This window comes from Macaca mulatta, chromosome 2 (assembly GCF_049350105.2).
Source record: "Macaca mulatta isolate MMU2019108-1 chromosome 2, T2T-MMU8v2.0, whole genome shotgun sequence".
Taxonomy (NCBI): Eukaryota; Metazoa; Chordata; class Mammalia; order Primates; family Cercopithecidae; genus Macaca; species Macaca mulatta.
Window position 1 is genome coordinate 113,386,161 of NC_133407.1, and position 14,575 is coordinate 113,400,735.

The window sequence follows — 14,575 nt, forward strand, 5'->3', positions numbered from 1 at the left end:
ATCTTACTCAGCTCAGCTCCTGCTGAACTACAGCAACCCATTAAACAGAGCCACAGCGAGGGCTCCCAAGGTGGTTGGGTAGTCTTTTGTGGCATGCAGTGGGGGCCCCTCCCAGGAGTGATAAGAGAGGCAGACAGCAGAAGCTCAGACTGAGTATGGGGGTGGGGGTAGGGTAGGGCAGTATGGTGCCTGAGAGCCTTTTACATATGGTAGACTTCAGCCGAACCAAAACAGCCCCAGCCCAAGATCCAACTGAGAATGTGTGTGGCCTCATGCTGCTGCAAGGGAGGGAGAAGAGGGGCTCAAATGTGCCTGTGCCCCTGTGCAGGAGCTAGGGAGGAGGATCCAGTGTCTGTATGTGAGTGAGGGTGGATGGGCGAAGGGACAAGTGACAGGGCTTGACAAGTGTCTTCCCCAAAGCACTTTAATGCACTCACCAACCCACAGTCCCTGCCTGCTGGCTGGGCAAGAGAGGCCAGCCCCCATCTGGAGGCTCCTACGGCTTCCCACACCCAGTGTGCCTGGGAAGGCCGAGCCTGCACACATTCCCATCAATAGGTGAGGGGCGTGAGAATGAAGAGGCGGTCTTCCTCTTTGCGGATCCAGCGCATCAGCTTATGGATGGCACTGACAGCTGATGCCTTGGTCCCCAGGGGGCTGTAACACATGTAGAGCTCAAAGGCGCCTGTCACCTGGAGAAGGGGCAAAGGGTCGTCATCTAGGTTAGATGCCCCTCATGGCCCACACCTAGGACCTCTGTGAAGCCCAGCCCATCCCAGGGCTGCCTTACCCAGGCCAGGAGGTTCTCGTTGGGGCCCGTGTAGTAAATGGTCTTGAGTGGGCGAGAGGCATTGTGGGCACGGCTGTGCAGGTACTGGTAGAGGCCCAGCAGCCGCTCCTGCTCCTCTTCACTGGTGTACGGGGCCTCAATCTCAGGGCTGCAGACAGGGTTGGGGGGAGTAGGTTTGCAAAGGAATGACTTCCACTGTCTTCTCTAGATATTTAGAAACACTCTTCCTATCCAGGAAGACTCTATCATATGTCTTACCCTCCAAATACTCCCTTAGGACAGGGCATTGTCTCCCCACCACAGCAGGCACTCCAGGACAGAGCTGGGCCCACTGAGACTAGAGCTGTGTCCCCTCTTACCCCCTAAGCTCATGGTGTCTTTGGTGACCCCTCTTTGGAGAAGCCAGGTTGAGTTTAGATGTCCAAGACAGAGTGACAGATCTGGAGTAGAGGAAAGTGAACTAGGAATCCTGTGGGCCAAAAGCGACAAAGGAAGGCCGTATCTTCCCATCCCCTCTGCTGGGGGAGGGAGTAGAGGAGGGCTCTGCTTCCTGAGCTGGACCAAACTGACGCCTAAAGTAGAGTTGCTCTAGGACAAGGGACCTGAGAGACCTCTGTTCCAGTTTCCTTCCCTGGGTATACTGGGCATTTCCAGGCCTTCTGGGTAATAAAGTAGAGAGGGGTATGCTCATAGGGTGATGGAGAGTGTGAGTCTCTGGTGCCAGAGTAAAACAGACCCAGCACACTGGTCTGCTTCCAAAGATGGGGGCAGCTTCATGGCTACATCTCAGAGCTCAGGAGCAAACAGCCTCCCAACTCCACATGTCCCTGTCCCCCTACAGCAGTGCCCTCAAGGCCCTCCCTCACCTGGTGAAGAGTCCCGAGCTCTTTGACTTATAGAGGAAGTGACGCAGGTCAGGGATGCCCACTTGGGCAACGCTGTAGTAGGGTGTGCGCAGCGCCTCTCGCAGGGCCAGGTGGGCTCCACGCTTGCGAAGGCGCTCCTGGAAGCGGCGGCGGCAGTCAGAGACTGCAAAGAAGTCCTCACGGTCAGTGGAGACAAACAGCAGGCAGAGGTCGGTGTCAGGCTCTAGGTAAGAGATATGTGCGTGGAAGAAGCCGGCTGCGTTGAATTTGGGCAGGCACACGGGCGTCCAGGCCTCGCCCTCGCGGAAGGACGAGGAGGAACTAATGAGGTTGAAAAGCAGGTGCAGGTCGATGGGGTGCAGAAATTGGTCCTTTCGGCGCACAAGTGCCACGAGCTGGTTGCGGGCCAGCAGGATGGAGAAGACCAGGCTGCGCGCCCGTGCCTGCTGTAGGCTGGCACTCACAGTATCGCGCACGGCTGCTGCGAGGGGCAGGCACCGTGCCGCCCCCATCAGGAAGCTGGGGTCTCGTGCCATGAGCTGCAACAGGTTGTCGGTGATGCGTTCTGAGCCCGAGAGCAGGCGCCGTAGGTCATAGTTCTGCTTCTGCTGGAAGATGTGGCTCAGCTGCGCACCGGTAAGAAGGCTCAGGATCTGATAGTAGATGTAGAGCAGCTCCTGCGCCAGCTCTTGTGCCGACTGCCGTGTGCGAGCCACTGCCACTAGCACCAGCGGGCTCCGGCGCACGAATACTACCTTGTAGCCATCTGAGGGCGGGATGGGAAAGAGGGATATCAGCCTCAGCCGCAGCTCCCTCCGAACACCGCTTCGCCCATCCTTTCCTCGCTCAAAGCTCTGCGCACAGTAGGGGCTTAAGGATGTTCAGGATAAAAACCCATTGCTCCTTCTCCCTGAGGGCTCAGGGCCTATCCCTGCCACTTGTTTCAAAGACTAGCTCCCTCTGAAACACACATTCTTATGCTAAGTGCTAAGTCAACTGGCAAGGGCTGGCTGGGTGGAGCTCAGGACCTGGGAGATACATATATGTATTTTTTTTTCTTTCTTTCTTTTTGTCACCTCCCCAGGGAGATTCTCACTCTCTCCAAAGGCAAAGCCCATGTCAGAGGCATCTTTGGTCCTCACCACAGCCCCATGAGGCCAGCAGTGTTGTTATCCTCTGTTCAGGTGAGGACCTTGAGGCTCAGAGAGGTAGAGGGGCTTACCCTCAGTCACATAGCACATCCCAGCCCTCTGGTCTGCAGGGGTCCAAAACCTGCTATGAATGAACCTTGGCCAGGGGAGCCCACCCCATTCCCTCTCCAGGTGGCTCACCTGCATGGATGGAGCGGATGGCGTTCTTGTCTGCCTCCAGGAAGGACACCAGGGCCACCATAACACCCATAGTGCTGGAAAGTGCCTCCTCAGACCCATAGCGGGAGTACACAGGCTTCCCTGCCTCACTCAGCACAAAGACATGCTTCTGGTGCAGGCGCCATGCCTCCGTGGCATCCTCCTCATCCCCCTCGGCTGTGCCCTCCCTGGGGGGCTCTGTGGCTGGTCGGCCAACTGCCCCTGGGGGGTCCAGCCAATCCTCAGAGCTTCCTGGCAGCATCTCCTCCTGCAGGTCCCGGGCCACACCCGTCAGCTGGGTGCTTAGCTCGCTAAAGTCCTGGCTGATCTGACGCATGTCTGCAGGCAGCGGCGGGGGACCCCTGGCACCCTCCTTGGGGCTGTCCCCAGAAGCTGCCCCATCCTCTGACTCAGTCAGGTCCTCGTAGGAACGGGCATGGACGAACATGGCACCCTCCTGCCCAGCACCTGCAGGCCAAAAGCACTGGTGCTTAGAGGGGTAGCTACTGGCAGACACTCCTACCAGCAAGGTGCCTAACGTGGTCACTCCAGCATGACTGCCTGACTTGTCAGGGTCAAGCCACTGTTCCCTTCTGCCACTGTCTGCCATGGATGATGCTTCTCTGAAACTTACAGCCCACCAGTCTCCTCCCATCATACTGGAAAGAAGACCGAAACCACTCATGGCAGCAGTGGTGGCTGGTATCTGCCTACCTCTCATTCCCATCTCCCACCCTACTCCCTTGCCCATCTTGGTCACACTGGCCAAGATCTGCTCTTAGACAGTTTCAACATGCCCCCACCTGCCTCGGGAGCTCCACACCTGCTGTCAGCTGTCTCCTGTCTCCCCACGTGGCTGGCTAATTGTCACACTTCAGCTTTCAGGGAAGATGTTAGTTACTGACTTCCAACCCCAGGCACTCTATATGTCCCTCTTTGATTTCTCTTGTGGCACTTGCCAATTATCGTCCTTCTCCCCAGCTACAGTGGTACCCAGCAAGGTGCAGGAACATAGCACCTCACCCTGTGTCTGGAGCACCACCCATACTCAATGAATCTCTGTGGGAGAAAGCTCCCCTACCCTACTTAGGCCATAGCTTCTGACTGACCCCTTGTAATGGCTCCACAGCCTGTGACTGCCTCACAGCAGGGACCAGGTCAGTCTTCCTTTATTGGTTTTTTGACAAAATAGTTTAACAGATATATTTTGAGTCTCTCTTACGAATTCAGCCCTGTATCAGGCACTGGGGATATAACTGCCCTATGCTCAGTGTTCACAATCTTGTGGAAGAGAGAGATGGGCAATATATGCATAAAGAGATAAAATTATGAAATAATTAGTGTCCTATACAGAGCATGGTCAGAGCAGGCCTAACTTGTGAGGAGGGGAGAAGGAGCCGGGGAGGTGTGCTGTAGACACAGGGAACAGAAGAAGAGCCCACAATGGCAGCCAGAAAGCTCAGGGCGAACAGCGTAATACGAAGTGGAGAGGAAAGCCACATGCAGAATGAGCCTGGCCTCCTGCCTTTTCCCCAGAACCTGACAAATATCCAATGAGTGACTGACAAATGCATGAATAAGTGGAAAGCAAAAAGTGGTTGGGAATGCTAATTTCTGCCCCCACCCCCCCGGAGCCTGCTCTGGTTGGCAGCTGGCTGAGGCTGTACACTTGCCCATACCTGGCTCCATTCCCTGGGCCAGTCCTGGTGTGGGGCTCTCAGCTCTCTCCACACTGTGTCCATCAGAAGGAGTCAATGTGCCATCAGGGCATTCACTGCTTCTCTTCCTTTGCATGTCAGCAGCCATCCTTTGGGTTCTCCTGTGGGGCAAAGGCAACATCGATGGCTTTTGGCAGGGTCACAGGCATAATCAACAGTGGTACTAAGTAAAGGAAAGTGTCCTTTATCAGGACTCCACTAACTCAAATCTCTAGAAATTGGATTCTGAAAATTCCTTTCAAAAAAATATATACTGGCCGGGCGCGGTGGCTCAAGCCTGTAATCCCAGCACTTTGGGAGGCCGAGAAGGGCGGATCACGAGGTCAGGAGTTCGAGACCATCCTGGCTAACACGGTGAAACCCCGTCTCTACTAAAAAATACAAAAAACTAGCCGGGCGAGGTGGCGGGCGCCTGTAGTCCCGGCTACTCGGGAGGCTGAGGCAGGAGAATGGCGTAAAAACCCGGGAGGCAGAGCTTGCAGTGAGCTGAGATCCGGCCACTGCACTCCAGCCTGGGCGACACAGCGAGACTCCGTCTCAAAAAAAAAAAAAAAAAAAAAAAAAAAAAAATATATATATATATATATATATACACTGTTCCTTTTCTGATTATAAAAGGAAGACATATTCATTGTAAAAAAAACTTGGAAAGCACAGAAAAGTAGAAAGAAATATCAAGATTTTCCTACCATTCAGGATCTTTCACTGTTCATACATTAGTGTATTTCCTTCTAGTCTTTTTTTTTTTTTGAGACAGGGTCTCACTCTGCCACCCAGGCTGTAGTGCAATGGCACAATCTTGGCTCGCTGCAGCCTCCACCTCTGGGGCTCAAGCAATTCTTGTGTCTCAGCCTCCCAAGTAGCTGGGACTACAGGTGTGCACCATCATGCCTGGCTAATTTTTATATTTTTTGGTATAGACGGGGTTTCACCATGTTGGCCAGGCTGGTCTCGAACTCTGGACCTCAAGTGATCTGCCCCTCTCGGTAGATTATTGTTGTTGTTGTTGAGACAGGGTCTCACTCTGTTGCCAAGGCTGGAGTGCAATGGCACCAACACAGTTTACTGCAGCCTTGACTTGGGCCCAAGCAATCCTCCCATCTCAGCCTTCCCAGTAGCACATGCCACAGTCAGCTAATTTTTTCTTTTCTTTTCTTTTTTTTTTTTTTGAGATGGAGTTTCACTGTTGTTGCCCTGGCTGGAGTGCAATGGCACGATCTCGGCTCACCGCAACCTCTGCCTCCCAGGTTCAAGAGATTCTCCTGCCTCAGCCTCCCAAGGTAGCTGGGATTACAGGCATGCACCACCATGCCCGGCTAATTTTGTATTTTTAGTAGAGACAGGGTTTCTCCATGTTGTTCAGGCTGGTCTCAAACTCCCAACCTCAAGTGATCCGCCCGACTTGACCTCCCAAAGTGCTGGGATTATAGACGTGAGCCACCGTGCCTGGCCTTTCTTTTCTGAGACAGGGTCTGGCTCTCTTGCCCAGGCTGGAGAGCAGTGGCACGATCTTGGCTCACTGCAACCTCTGCCTCCTGGACTTAAGCCATCCTCCCATCTCATCCTCCTGCCACTGTGCCTAATTTTTTTTTTTTTTCTGAGATAGCGTCTTGCTCTGTGTCACCCAGGCTAGAGTGCAGTGGCGCGATCTTGGTTCACTGCAACCTCTGCCTCCTGGGTTCAAGAGATTCTCCTGCCTCAGCCTCCCAAGTAGCTGGGATTACAGGCACCTGCCACCATGCCCCGCTAATTTTTGTATTTTTAGTAGAGACAGGGTTTCACCATCTTGGCCAGGTTGGTCTTGAACTCCCGACCTTGTGATCCACCTGCCTCAGCCTCCCAAAGTGCTGGGATTACTGGTGTGAGCCACTGCGCTGGCCTAATTTTTTTTTTTTTTTGGAGACAGAGTCTCGCTCTGTTGCCCAAGCTGGAGTGCAGTGATGTAATCTCGGCTCACTGCAAGCTCCGCCTCCCGGGTTCCTGCCATTCTTCTGCCTCAGCCTCACGAGGAGCTGGGACTACAGGCACCCGCCACCACGCCCGGCTAATTTTTGTATTTTTAGTAGAGATGGGGTTTCACCGTGTTAGCCAGGATGGTCTCGATCTCCTGACCTCGTGATCTGCCCACCTTGGCCTCCCAAAGTGCTGGAATTACAGGCGTGAGCCACTGTGCCCAGCCAATTTTTGTATTTTTTTTTTTTTTATAGAGACAAGGTCTTTTCATGTTGCCCTGGCTGGTCTCAAACTACTAGGCTCAAGCAGTCCTCCCATTTTAGCCTCCCAAAATGTTGGAATTACAGGCAAGAGCCACCACGCTCAGCCTAGTCTTTTAGAAAAAGTACATAAAATGTAAATAATTAAACAAACTGATAACAGCAGCTAACAGTTATTCAGTGTCAGCGTATCATGCTAAGAAGTTTCTGCGGATTAAGTTACCTAATCTTGATCACGCCTCTATGAGGCAGATGCTCCCGTCAGGCTAGCTTTATAGATGAAAGAACTGACACTGAGAGAGCTTAAGCAGCTTGCCCAATATTACTACAGGAAGGAAGTGCTGGATTTGGATCTGGGAGTTGAAACAACTCTGTATCCTGTATCCGGTGGCTCACTCCTGTAATCTTAGCAAAGATTGGAGGCCAAAGAGGGAGGATCACTTGAGCTCAGTAGTTTACTAGCTGGGGCAACAAAGTGAGACCCTGTCTCTACAAAAAATTTAAAAAACTAGCCAGGCATGGTGGCATGTGCCTGTAATCCCAGCTACTGGAGAGAGGATCACATAAACCCAGCAAGTCAAGGCTCCAATAAGCCATGACTACAACACTGCACTCCAGTTTAGGCAACAGAGTGAGACCCTGTCTCAAAAAACTAAAACTAAAAATAAATAAAAATAAAAATTAACGGAGTTGACCAATAGTTCTTTTTGGATTTCTAGGTGTTTGCAGAGAAAGAAGTGAGACACAGCCAACAGGCTTGTCTTCAGGCTGAAGCCCTGCTTTTCTCTAAATATCCTTTTGTACCTTTTGAATTTGGCACAAGTTGTCTTAACAATTAAAAACAACTATAGACATGACAACTCTCAGTGCCCATATGATGGCCAGGATAGATTCAGCTGGATCTCCTTGTCCTTCCACAGCCCCAGGCCCAGGTGGAGGTGGCCACAAGTGAATGTCAGTGGTAACAGAGCCAGCTGGGTGGGTCACCAAGGGTGGTAGCAAGGCTTATGTCACCTCTAGAGTCCTTCAATGGCAGGCTGAAGGATCCTCACTTGTCAGGCAACATATAGTTCACCCAGGAGGGGATCCATTCCAGGTACCAATCCTCTAAGAAAGAGGGATCTAGGTGGATGGATTAGAAGGGCAGAAACTCATGGGGCAAACACTGCAGGCAGGCCAGGGGCCCAGGAGGCACTGGTGTTAGTGTGAGCAAAGTAGACCTGAGCCTGCCTCCCAGAACACAGAGTCTGGTGGGAATAACTGAGCTCTTGTCCCCTCCTGGCTGTGTAATCTTGGGCAAACGACTCTTCCCTGAGCATGGCATAAAGTAGGTGTTCAAAAAAGTTCATGAAAAGGGTAGTCCCAAACAGATAGCCTCACCATCAGTAGCATTTGTGTGGTGCCAGCCAGTGTATGTCCAAGAACATTCTCTCTGGACCTGGCATAGCTCCAGTCAGGCAGCTCCTATGTGTGTGCCCAAAGAACTAATTTTCAACCTCTTCTTTTTGTCACCTTTATGTTGTTGTTGTTGTTTTTTTTTTTTTTTTTGAGACAGAGTCTCGCTCTGTCGCCCAGGCTGGAGTGCAGTGGCCGGATCTCGGCTCACTGCAAGTTCCGCCTCCCGGGTTTATGCCATTCTCCTGTCTCAGCCTCCCAAGTAGCTGGGACTACAGGCACCCACCACCTCGCCTGGCTAGTCTTTTTTTTTTTTGTATTTTTTTAGTAGAGACGGGGTTTCACCGTGTTAGCCAGGATGGTCTCGATCTCCTGACCTTGTGATCCGCCCGTCTCAGCCTCCCAGAGTGCTGGGATTACAGGCTTGAGCCACTGTGCCCAGCCAAGTTATGTAATTCTTTCTTTAATTGAATCTTTTGCAGAAGTTCCATGTGCAAATAGACAGGGAAGCAGAGCCTGTATCCTGATAGCTGGCCTGGTGGCCACTCCTGCACTGAGCCTGAAGGACATGGGGGGTTGGGCACCACTGCCAACAGCATCACCCCACACAGAATAAAACCAAAGAAAGAAGGTTGGGGAGATATTTGGGGATTTTCTAGCCCCCCAATCCCATCCATCAGGACAATCAAGAGTAATGGTTCCCAGCAAGGGTCAGAGCCCAGAAGGCCAAGGTGCAGGCTGCCTTGTCAGACAGTGGGCCGGAGGAACTAAGAGGCTGCATGCCCTCAACAAGGAACCTGCGGTAGCATCCACAGAGGTCCCCTCTGAGGCTGAGACTAAGAGGAGCAATCCAAAACAACCACTGCAACACCACAAGGCCCAGGATGCTGAATGCCAAGGAAACCAGGGCACGTCTAAGTCTTGAGCAAGAACATACAGGCCATGTGTAATCATAGACCAGTAATTCCAAAGCTATCCTAAAAGCCAGAGTGGGTTCTGAGAGATGAGTCTGCAGGCCGAGAGCAAGTTGCTCCTGACAGTGCCAGGGTTGTGGCCAGGGTTTCCAGGCCTATCTGGGCTCAAGCGATCCTCCTACCTCAGCCTCCTGAGTAACTGGGAACATAGGCGTGAGCCACCATGCGTGGATAATTTTTGTATTTTTTTGGTAGAAATAGGGTTTTGCCATGTTTCTCAGGCTGGTCTTGAGCACCCGGGCTCAAGCAACCTGCCTGCCTTGGCCTCCCACAGTCCTGGGATTACAGGTGTAAGCCAGCGCCCAGCCTGGAATGCCCTACATTTCTTTTTTTTTTTTTTTTTGAGATGGAGTCTCGCTGTCACCCAGGCTGGAGTGCAGTGGTGCGATCTCAGCTAACTGCAAGCTCCGCCTCCCGGGTTCACACCATTCTCCTGCCTCAGCCTTCAGAGTAGCTGGGACTACAGGTGCCCACCACCATGCCCAGCTAATTTCTTTTTGTATTTTTAGTAGAGATGGGGTTTTACCGTGTTTGCCAGGATGGTCTCAATCTCCTGACGTGGTGATCCGCCTGCCTCGGCCTCCCAAAGTGCTGGGATTACAGGCGTGAGCCACCGCGCCTGGCCGGAATGCCCTACATTTCTATGTCTCCTCACTTTCCTACTCCTCTAGTTAACTTCACATCTCTTGTCTCTTCAAATGTCCATCATCTCCTTCCCTGATGGTCATACTTAGCACTATCAGCAAATCACCTTGCCTTCCATTTCACCGAGAAGACAGAAGTCATTCTAGAAGAGAACTTCCAGGGCGGGTATGGTGGCCGAGGCGGGCAGATCACCTGAGGTCAGGAGTTTGAGAACAGCCTGACCAACATGGAGAAACCCTGTCTCTACTAAATAAAAAAAATTAGCCGGGGTGGTGGAGCATGCCTATAATTCCAGCTACTCGGGAGGCTGAGGCAGATGAATCACTTGTACCTGGAGGTAGAGATTGCAGTAAGCTGAGATCGCACCCCTGCCCTCCAGCCTGGGCAACAAGAGCGAAACTCTGTCTCAAAAAAAAAAAAAAAAAAGAAAGAAAAGAACTTCCGGAGATTACCACCACCACCTCCTCGCCTCATCTGCCAGACTAGGCCTTCCCTCTCTTTTTTTTTTTTTTTTTTTTGAGACAGAGTCTCACTTTGTGGCCCAGACTGGAGTGCAGGAGCACGATCTTGGCTCACTGAAACCTCCACCTCCCAGATTCAAGCAATTCTCCTGCCTCAGCCTCCCAGGTAGCTGGGATTACAAGCACCCACCACTTCACCCAGATAATGTTTGTATTTTCAGTAGAGACAGGGTTTCATCGTGTTGGCCAGGCTGGTCACAAACTCTTGACTTCAAGTGATCCACCTGCCTCAGCCCCACAAAGTGATGGGATTACAGGCATGAGCCACCACACCTGGCCCCCTCTTCTTTTTTTTTTTTTTTTTTTGAGACGGAGTCTTGCTCTGTTGCCCAGGCTGGAGTGCAGTGGCCGGATCTCAGCTCACTGCAAGCTCCGCCTCCCGGGTTCACGCCATTCTTCTGCCTCAGCCTCCCGAGTAGCTGGGACTACAGGCGCCCGCCGCCTCACCCGGCTAGTTTTTTGTATTTTTTAGTAGAGACGGGGTTTCACCGTTTTAGCCAGGATGGTCTCGATCTCCTGACCTCGTGATCCGCCCGTCTCGGCCTCCCAAAGTGCTGGGATTACAGGCTTGAGCCACCGCGCCCGGCCAATATGGTGATATTTCTTCTGTCTTCAAAACCCCCTCACAGCAGGGCTTGATGGCTCATGCCTGTCATCCTAGCACTTTGGGAGGCCTAGGTGGGCAAACCGCTTAAGCCTAGGAGTTTGAGACCAGCTTAGGCAACATGGTGAAACCCCATTTCTACAAAAAGTACAAAAGATTAACTAGGTGTAGTGGCATGCACCTGTAGTCCCAGCTACTTGGGAGGCTGAGGTGGGAAAATCACCTGATCCCAGGAGGTCCAGGCTGCAGTGAGCGGTGATCATACCACTGCATTCCAGCCTGGGTAAAGGGAGTGAGATCCTGTCTCAAAAATAAAAACCAAACAAAAAACACCCTCCTTTGGGGCTGTTCACATTGCAATAATTCATTGAGCTATACTTATGATTTGTGAACTTTTCTGTATGTTTGTTTTATTTCAAAGTTAAAACAAAACAAACTTCCCCTTAACTCTACATTCCCCACTAGCTACCAACCCATTTTTCTGTTGCCCTTTATAAAAAAACAAACAAACGCCCTCAAAATGGCAAATAATATTTGAAGTTTGCATTAGTCAGGTAGGCTAGACTATTCTGTGTAACAAATGGATGCCAAATGCTAGAGATTTTATACCCAAAGATCTTTTTTTATTTTTTGAGACGGAGTCTTACTCTGTCACCCAGGCCGGACCACAGTAGTGCCAGCTCGGCTCACTGCAACCTCTGCCTCCTGGGTTCAAGCGATTCTCCTCCCTCAGCCTCCCGAGCAGCTGGGATTATAGGCGCCCACCACCACATCTGGCTAATTTTTGTATTTTTAGTAGAGATGGGGTTTCACTATGTTGGCCAGGCTGGTCTCAAACTCCTGACCTCAGGTGATCCGCCCACCTTGGCTTTCCAAAATGCTGGGATTACAGGCATGAGCCACTGCACCCAGATCCAAAGACGTATTTTTTGCTCACACAAAATCTACTGTGGGACTGGTAGCAATTCACAGTAGCTCCATTCCAAGCAGTGATTCAGGAATCCAAGCTATTAGCACCCTATAGTAGCCATTTGAAACACATGCCTTCCGCATCACCTGGCAGGGGAAGACAGAGATGGAGGATCACATACCAGCTCTTAAATACTTTGTAGCTCACATTGACCAGAACCAGTGATGTGGCCAGAGGGACTGGGAAATGTATGAAGCTCATGGATATCTGGAAAGCAGGAATTGTCCCTGCCACAGCCTCTCCATTTCTCCCATTCTCTCTAAACCAGTTCTGAACAGAATCTCACCTCCATTACTCCACCAACACTGCTCCCATCAAGGTCACCAACGACTGCCAGGATCATCTTACTTCACCCATAAACAATAGATAATTTGGTTATTTCCTCTCTCGAAACATTTTCTCCTCTTTTATGGCACACCACTCCTTTCTTGGCTCTCTTCTGACCTCATGGACTATTCCTTCTGAGTCCTTTTTGCAGTTCTTACTGTAAAGGGGCACAGAATTCAGTCTTTGGACCTCTTCTCTGTCTTCACTCAATCCCTTGGTGATCTCATTTGGTCTCATAGTTTTAAATTCCCTCTACATATTAATAATTTATTTTTTTTTATCTCCAGCCCCAATCTCTTTTCTGACTTAAAGAGGCACACACATTTAACTGTCTACTTAACGTTATCTCAAGGTTATATGCCTCAAACTGAACTCCTTAAAAAAGCCATCTCCCGGCCGGGCGCAGTGGCTCAAGCCTGTAATCCCAGCACTTTGGGAGGCCGAGACGGGCGGATCACGAGGTCGGGAGATCGAGACCATCCTGGCTAACACGGTGAAACCCCATCTCTACTAAAAAAATACAAAAAACTAGCCGGGCGAGGTGGCGGGCGCCTGTAGTCCCAGCTACTCGGGAGGCTGAGGCAGGAGAATGGCGTGAACCCGGGAGGCGGAGCTTGCAGTGAGCTGAGATCCGGCCACTGCACTCCAGCCTGGGCGACAGAGCGAGACTCCGTCTCAAAAAAAAAAAAAAAAAAAAAGCCATCTCCTAGCCAGGCACAGTAGCTCTCGCCTATAATCCCAGCACTTTGGGAGGCTGAGGAGGGTGGATCACAAGGTCAGAAGTTCGAGACCAGCCTGGCCAACCTGGTGAAACCCTGTCTTTTTTTTTTTTTTTTTTTTTTTTTGAGGTGGAGTCTGGCTCTCTTGCCTAGGCTGGAGTGCAGTGGCCGGATCTCAGCTCACTGCAAGCTCCGCCTCCCGGGTTCACGCCATTCTCCTGCCTCAGCCTCCCGAGTACCTGGGACTACAGGCGCCCGCCACCTCGCCCAGCTAGTTTTTTGTATTTTTTAGTAGAGACGGGGTTTCACTGTGTTAGCCAGGATGGTCTCGATCTCCTGACCTCGTGATCCGCCCGTCTCGGCCTCCCAAAGTGCTGGGATTACAGGCTTGAGCCACCGCGCCCGGCCGTCGAAACCCTGTCTTTACTAAACATATGAAAATTAGCTGGGTGTGGTGGCGCATGCCTGTAATCCCAGCTACTCAGGAAGCTGAGGCAGGAGAATTGCTTGAATCCGGGAGGCGGAGGTTGCAATGAGCCAAGATCACACCACTGCACTCTAGCCGGGGTGGCAGAGCCAGATTCTGTCTCAAAAGAAAAAGGTCATCTCCTTAAAAAGTTGCTCCTGGTTGTGTGTGGTGGCTCACACCTGTAATCCTAGCACTTTGGGAGGCCAAAGCAGGCAGATTACTTGAGCAAAGGAGTTCAAGACCAGCCTAGGCAATATGGCAACCCTGCCTCTACAAAAATACAAAAATTAGCCAGGCGTGGTGGCACGTGTCTGTGGTCCCAGTTACTCAGGAGGCTAAGGTGGGAGGATCACTGGAACCTGGGAGGCAGAGCTTGCTTGCAATAAGCCAAGATCGCGCCACTGCATTCCAGCCTGGGCGATAAGAGTGAGACCCTGTCTTTTTTTTTTTTTTTTTTGAGACAGAATCTGGCTCTGTTGCCCAGGCTGGAGTGCAGTGGCGTGATCTCAGCTCACTGCAAGCTCCGCCTCCCAGGTTCACGCCGTTCTTCTGCCTCAGCCTCCTGAGTAGCTGGGACTACAGGCGCCCGCCACCATGCCTGGCTAAGTTTTTGTATTTTTTAGTAGAGACGGGGTTTCACCATGCTAGCCAAGATGGTCTCAATCTCCTGACCTCGTGATCCGCCTGCCTCGGCCTCCCAAAGTGCTGGGATTACAGGCATGAGCCACCATGCCCAGCCGGTAGAGACCCTGTCTTTAAAAAGAAAAAAAGGCCAGATGCTGTGGATCACGCCTGTAATCCCAGCACTTTGGGAGGCTGAGGTGGGCTGATCACCATATCAGGATATGGAGACCATTCTGGCTAACACGGGGAAACCCATCTCTACTAAAATACAAAAAATTAGCCAGGCGTGGCAGCACTTTTTTTTTTTTTTTTTTTTTTAAGAGATGGGGTCTTGCTCTGTCACCAAGTCTGGAGTGCAGTGGCTATTCACAGGTGGAATCACCACCCCACC

At 51.5% G+C, this 14,575-nt stretch overlaps 1 protein-coding gene across 10 annotated transcripts in view; it reads right to left on the bottom strand.

Moving 5' to 3' along the window:
• Positions 1-406: 406 nt before the first annotated feature.
• MON1A (MON1 homolog A, secretory trafficking associated) overlaps positions 407-14,575 on the bottom strand; it is a 31,444-nt gene continuing 17,275 nt past the window's right edge. For 3 of the 10 annotated variants that reach the window (XM_028844141.2, XM_015130882.3, XM_028844140.2), the window contains 5 exons: positions 4,685-4,824; positions 2,988-3,473; positions 1,657-2,422; positions 791-938; positions 407-692 (listed from right to left, as the gene is read on the bottom strand). In XM_028844141.2, the coding sequence (XP_028699974.1) occupies positions 552-692; positions 791-938; positions 1,657-2,422; positions 2,988-3,473; positions 4,685-4,811 (1,668 nt within the window). In that variant the 5' untranslated portion in view covers positions 4,812-4,824 and the 3' untranslated portion in view covers positions 407-551. Of the gene's footprint in view, positions 693-790; positions 939-1,656; positions 2,423-2,987; positions 3,474-4,684; positions 4,825-12,331; positions 12,530-14,575 lie in introns of all 10 variants that reach the window. The other 7 variants (XM_077992744.1, XM_015130885.3, XM_028844142.2 and 4 more) reach the window with 4 other exon arrangements.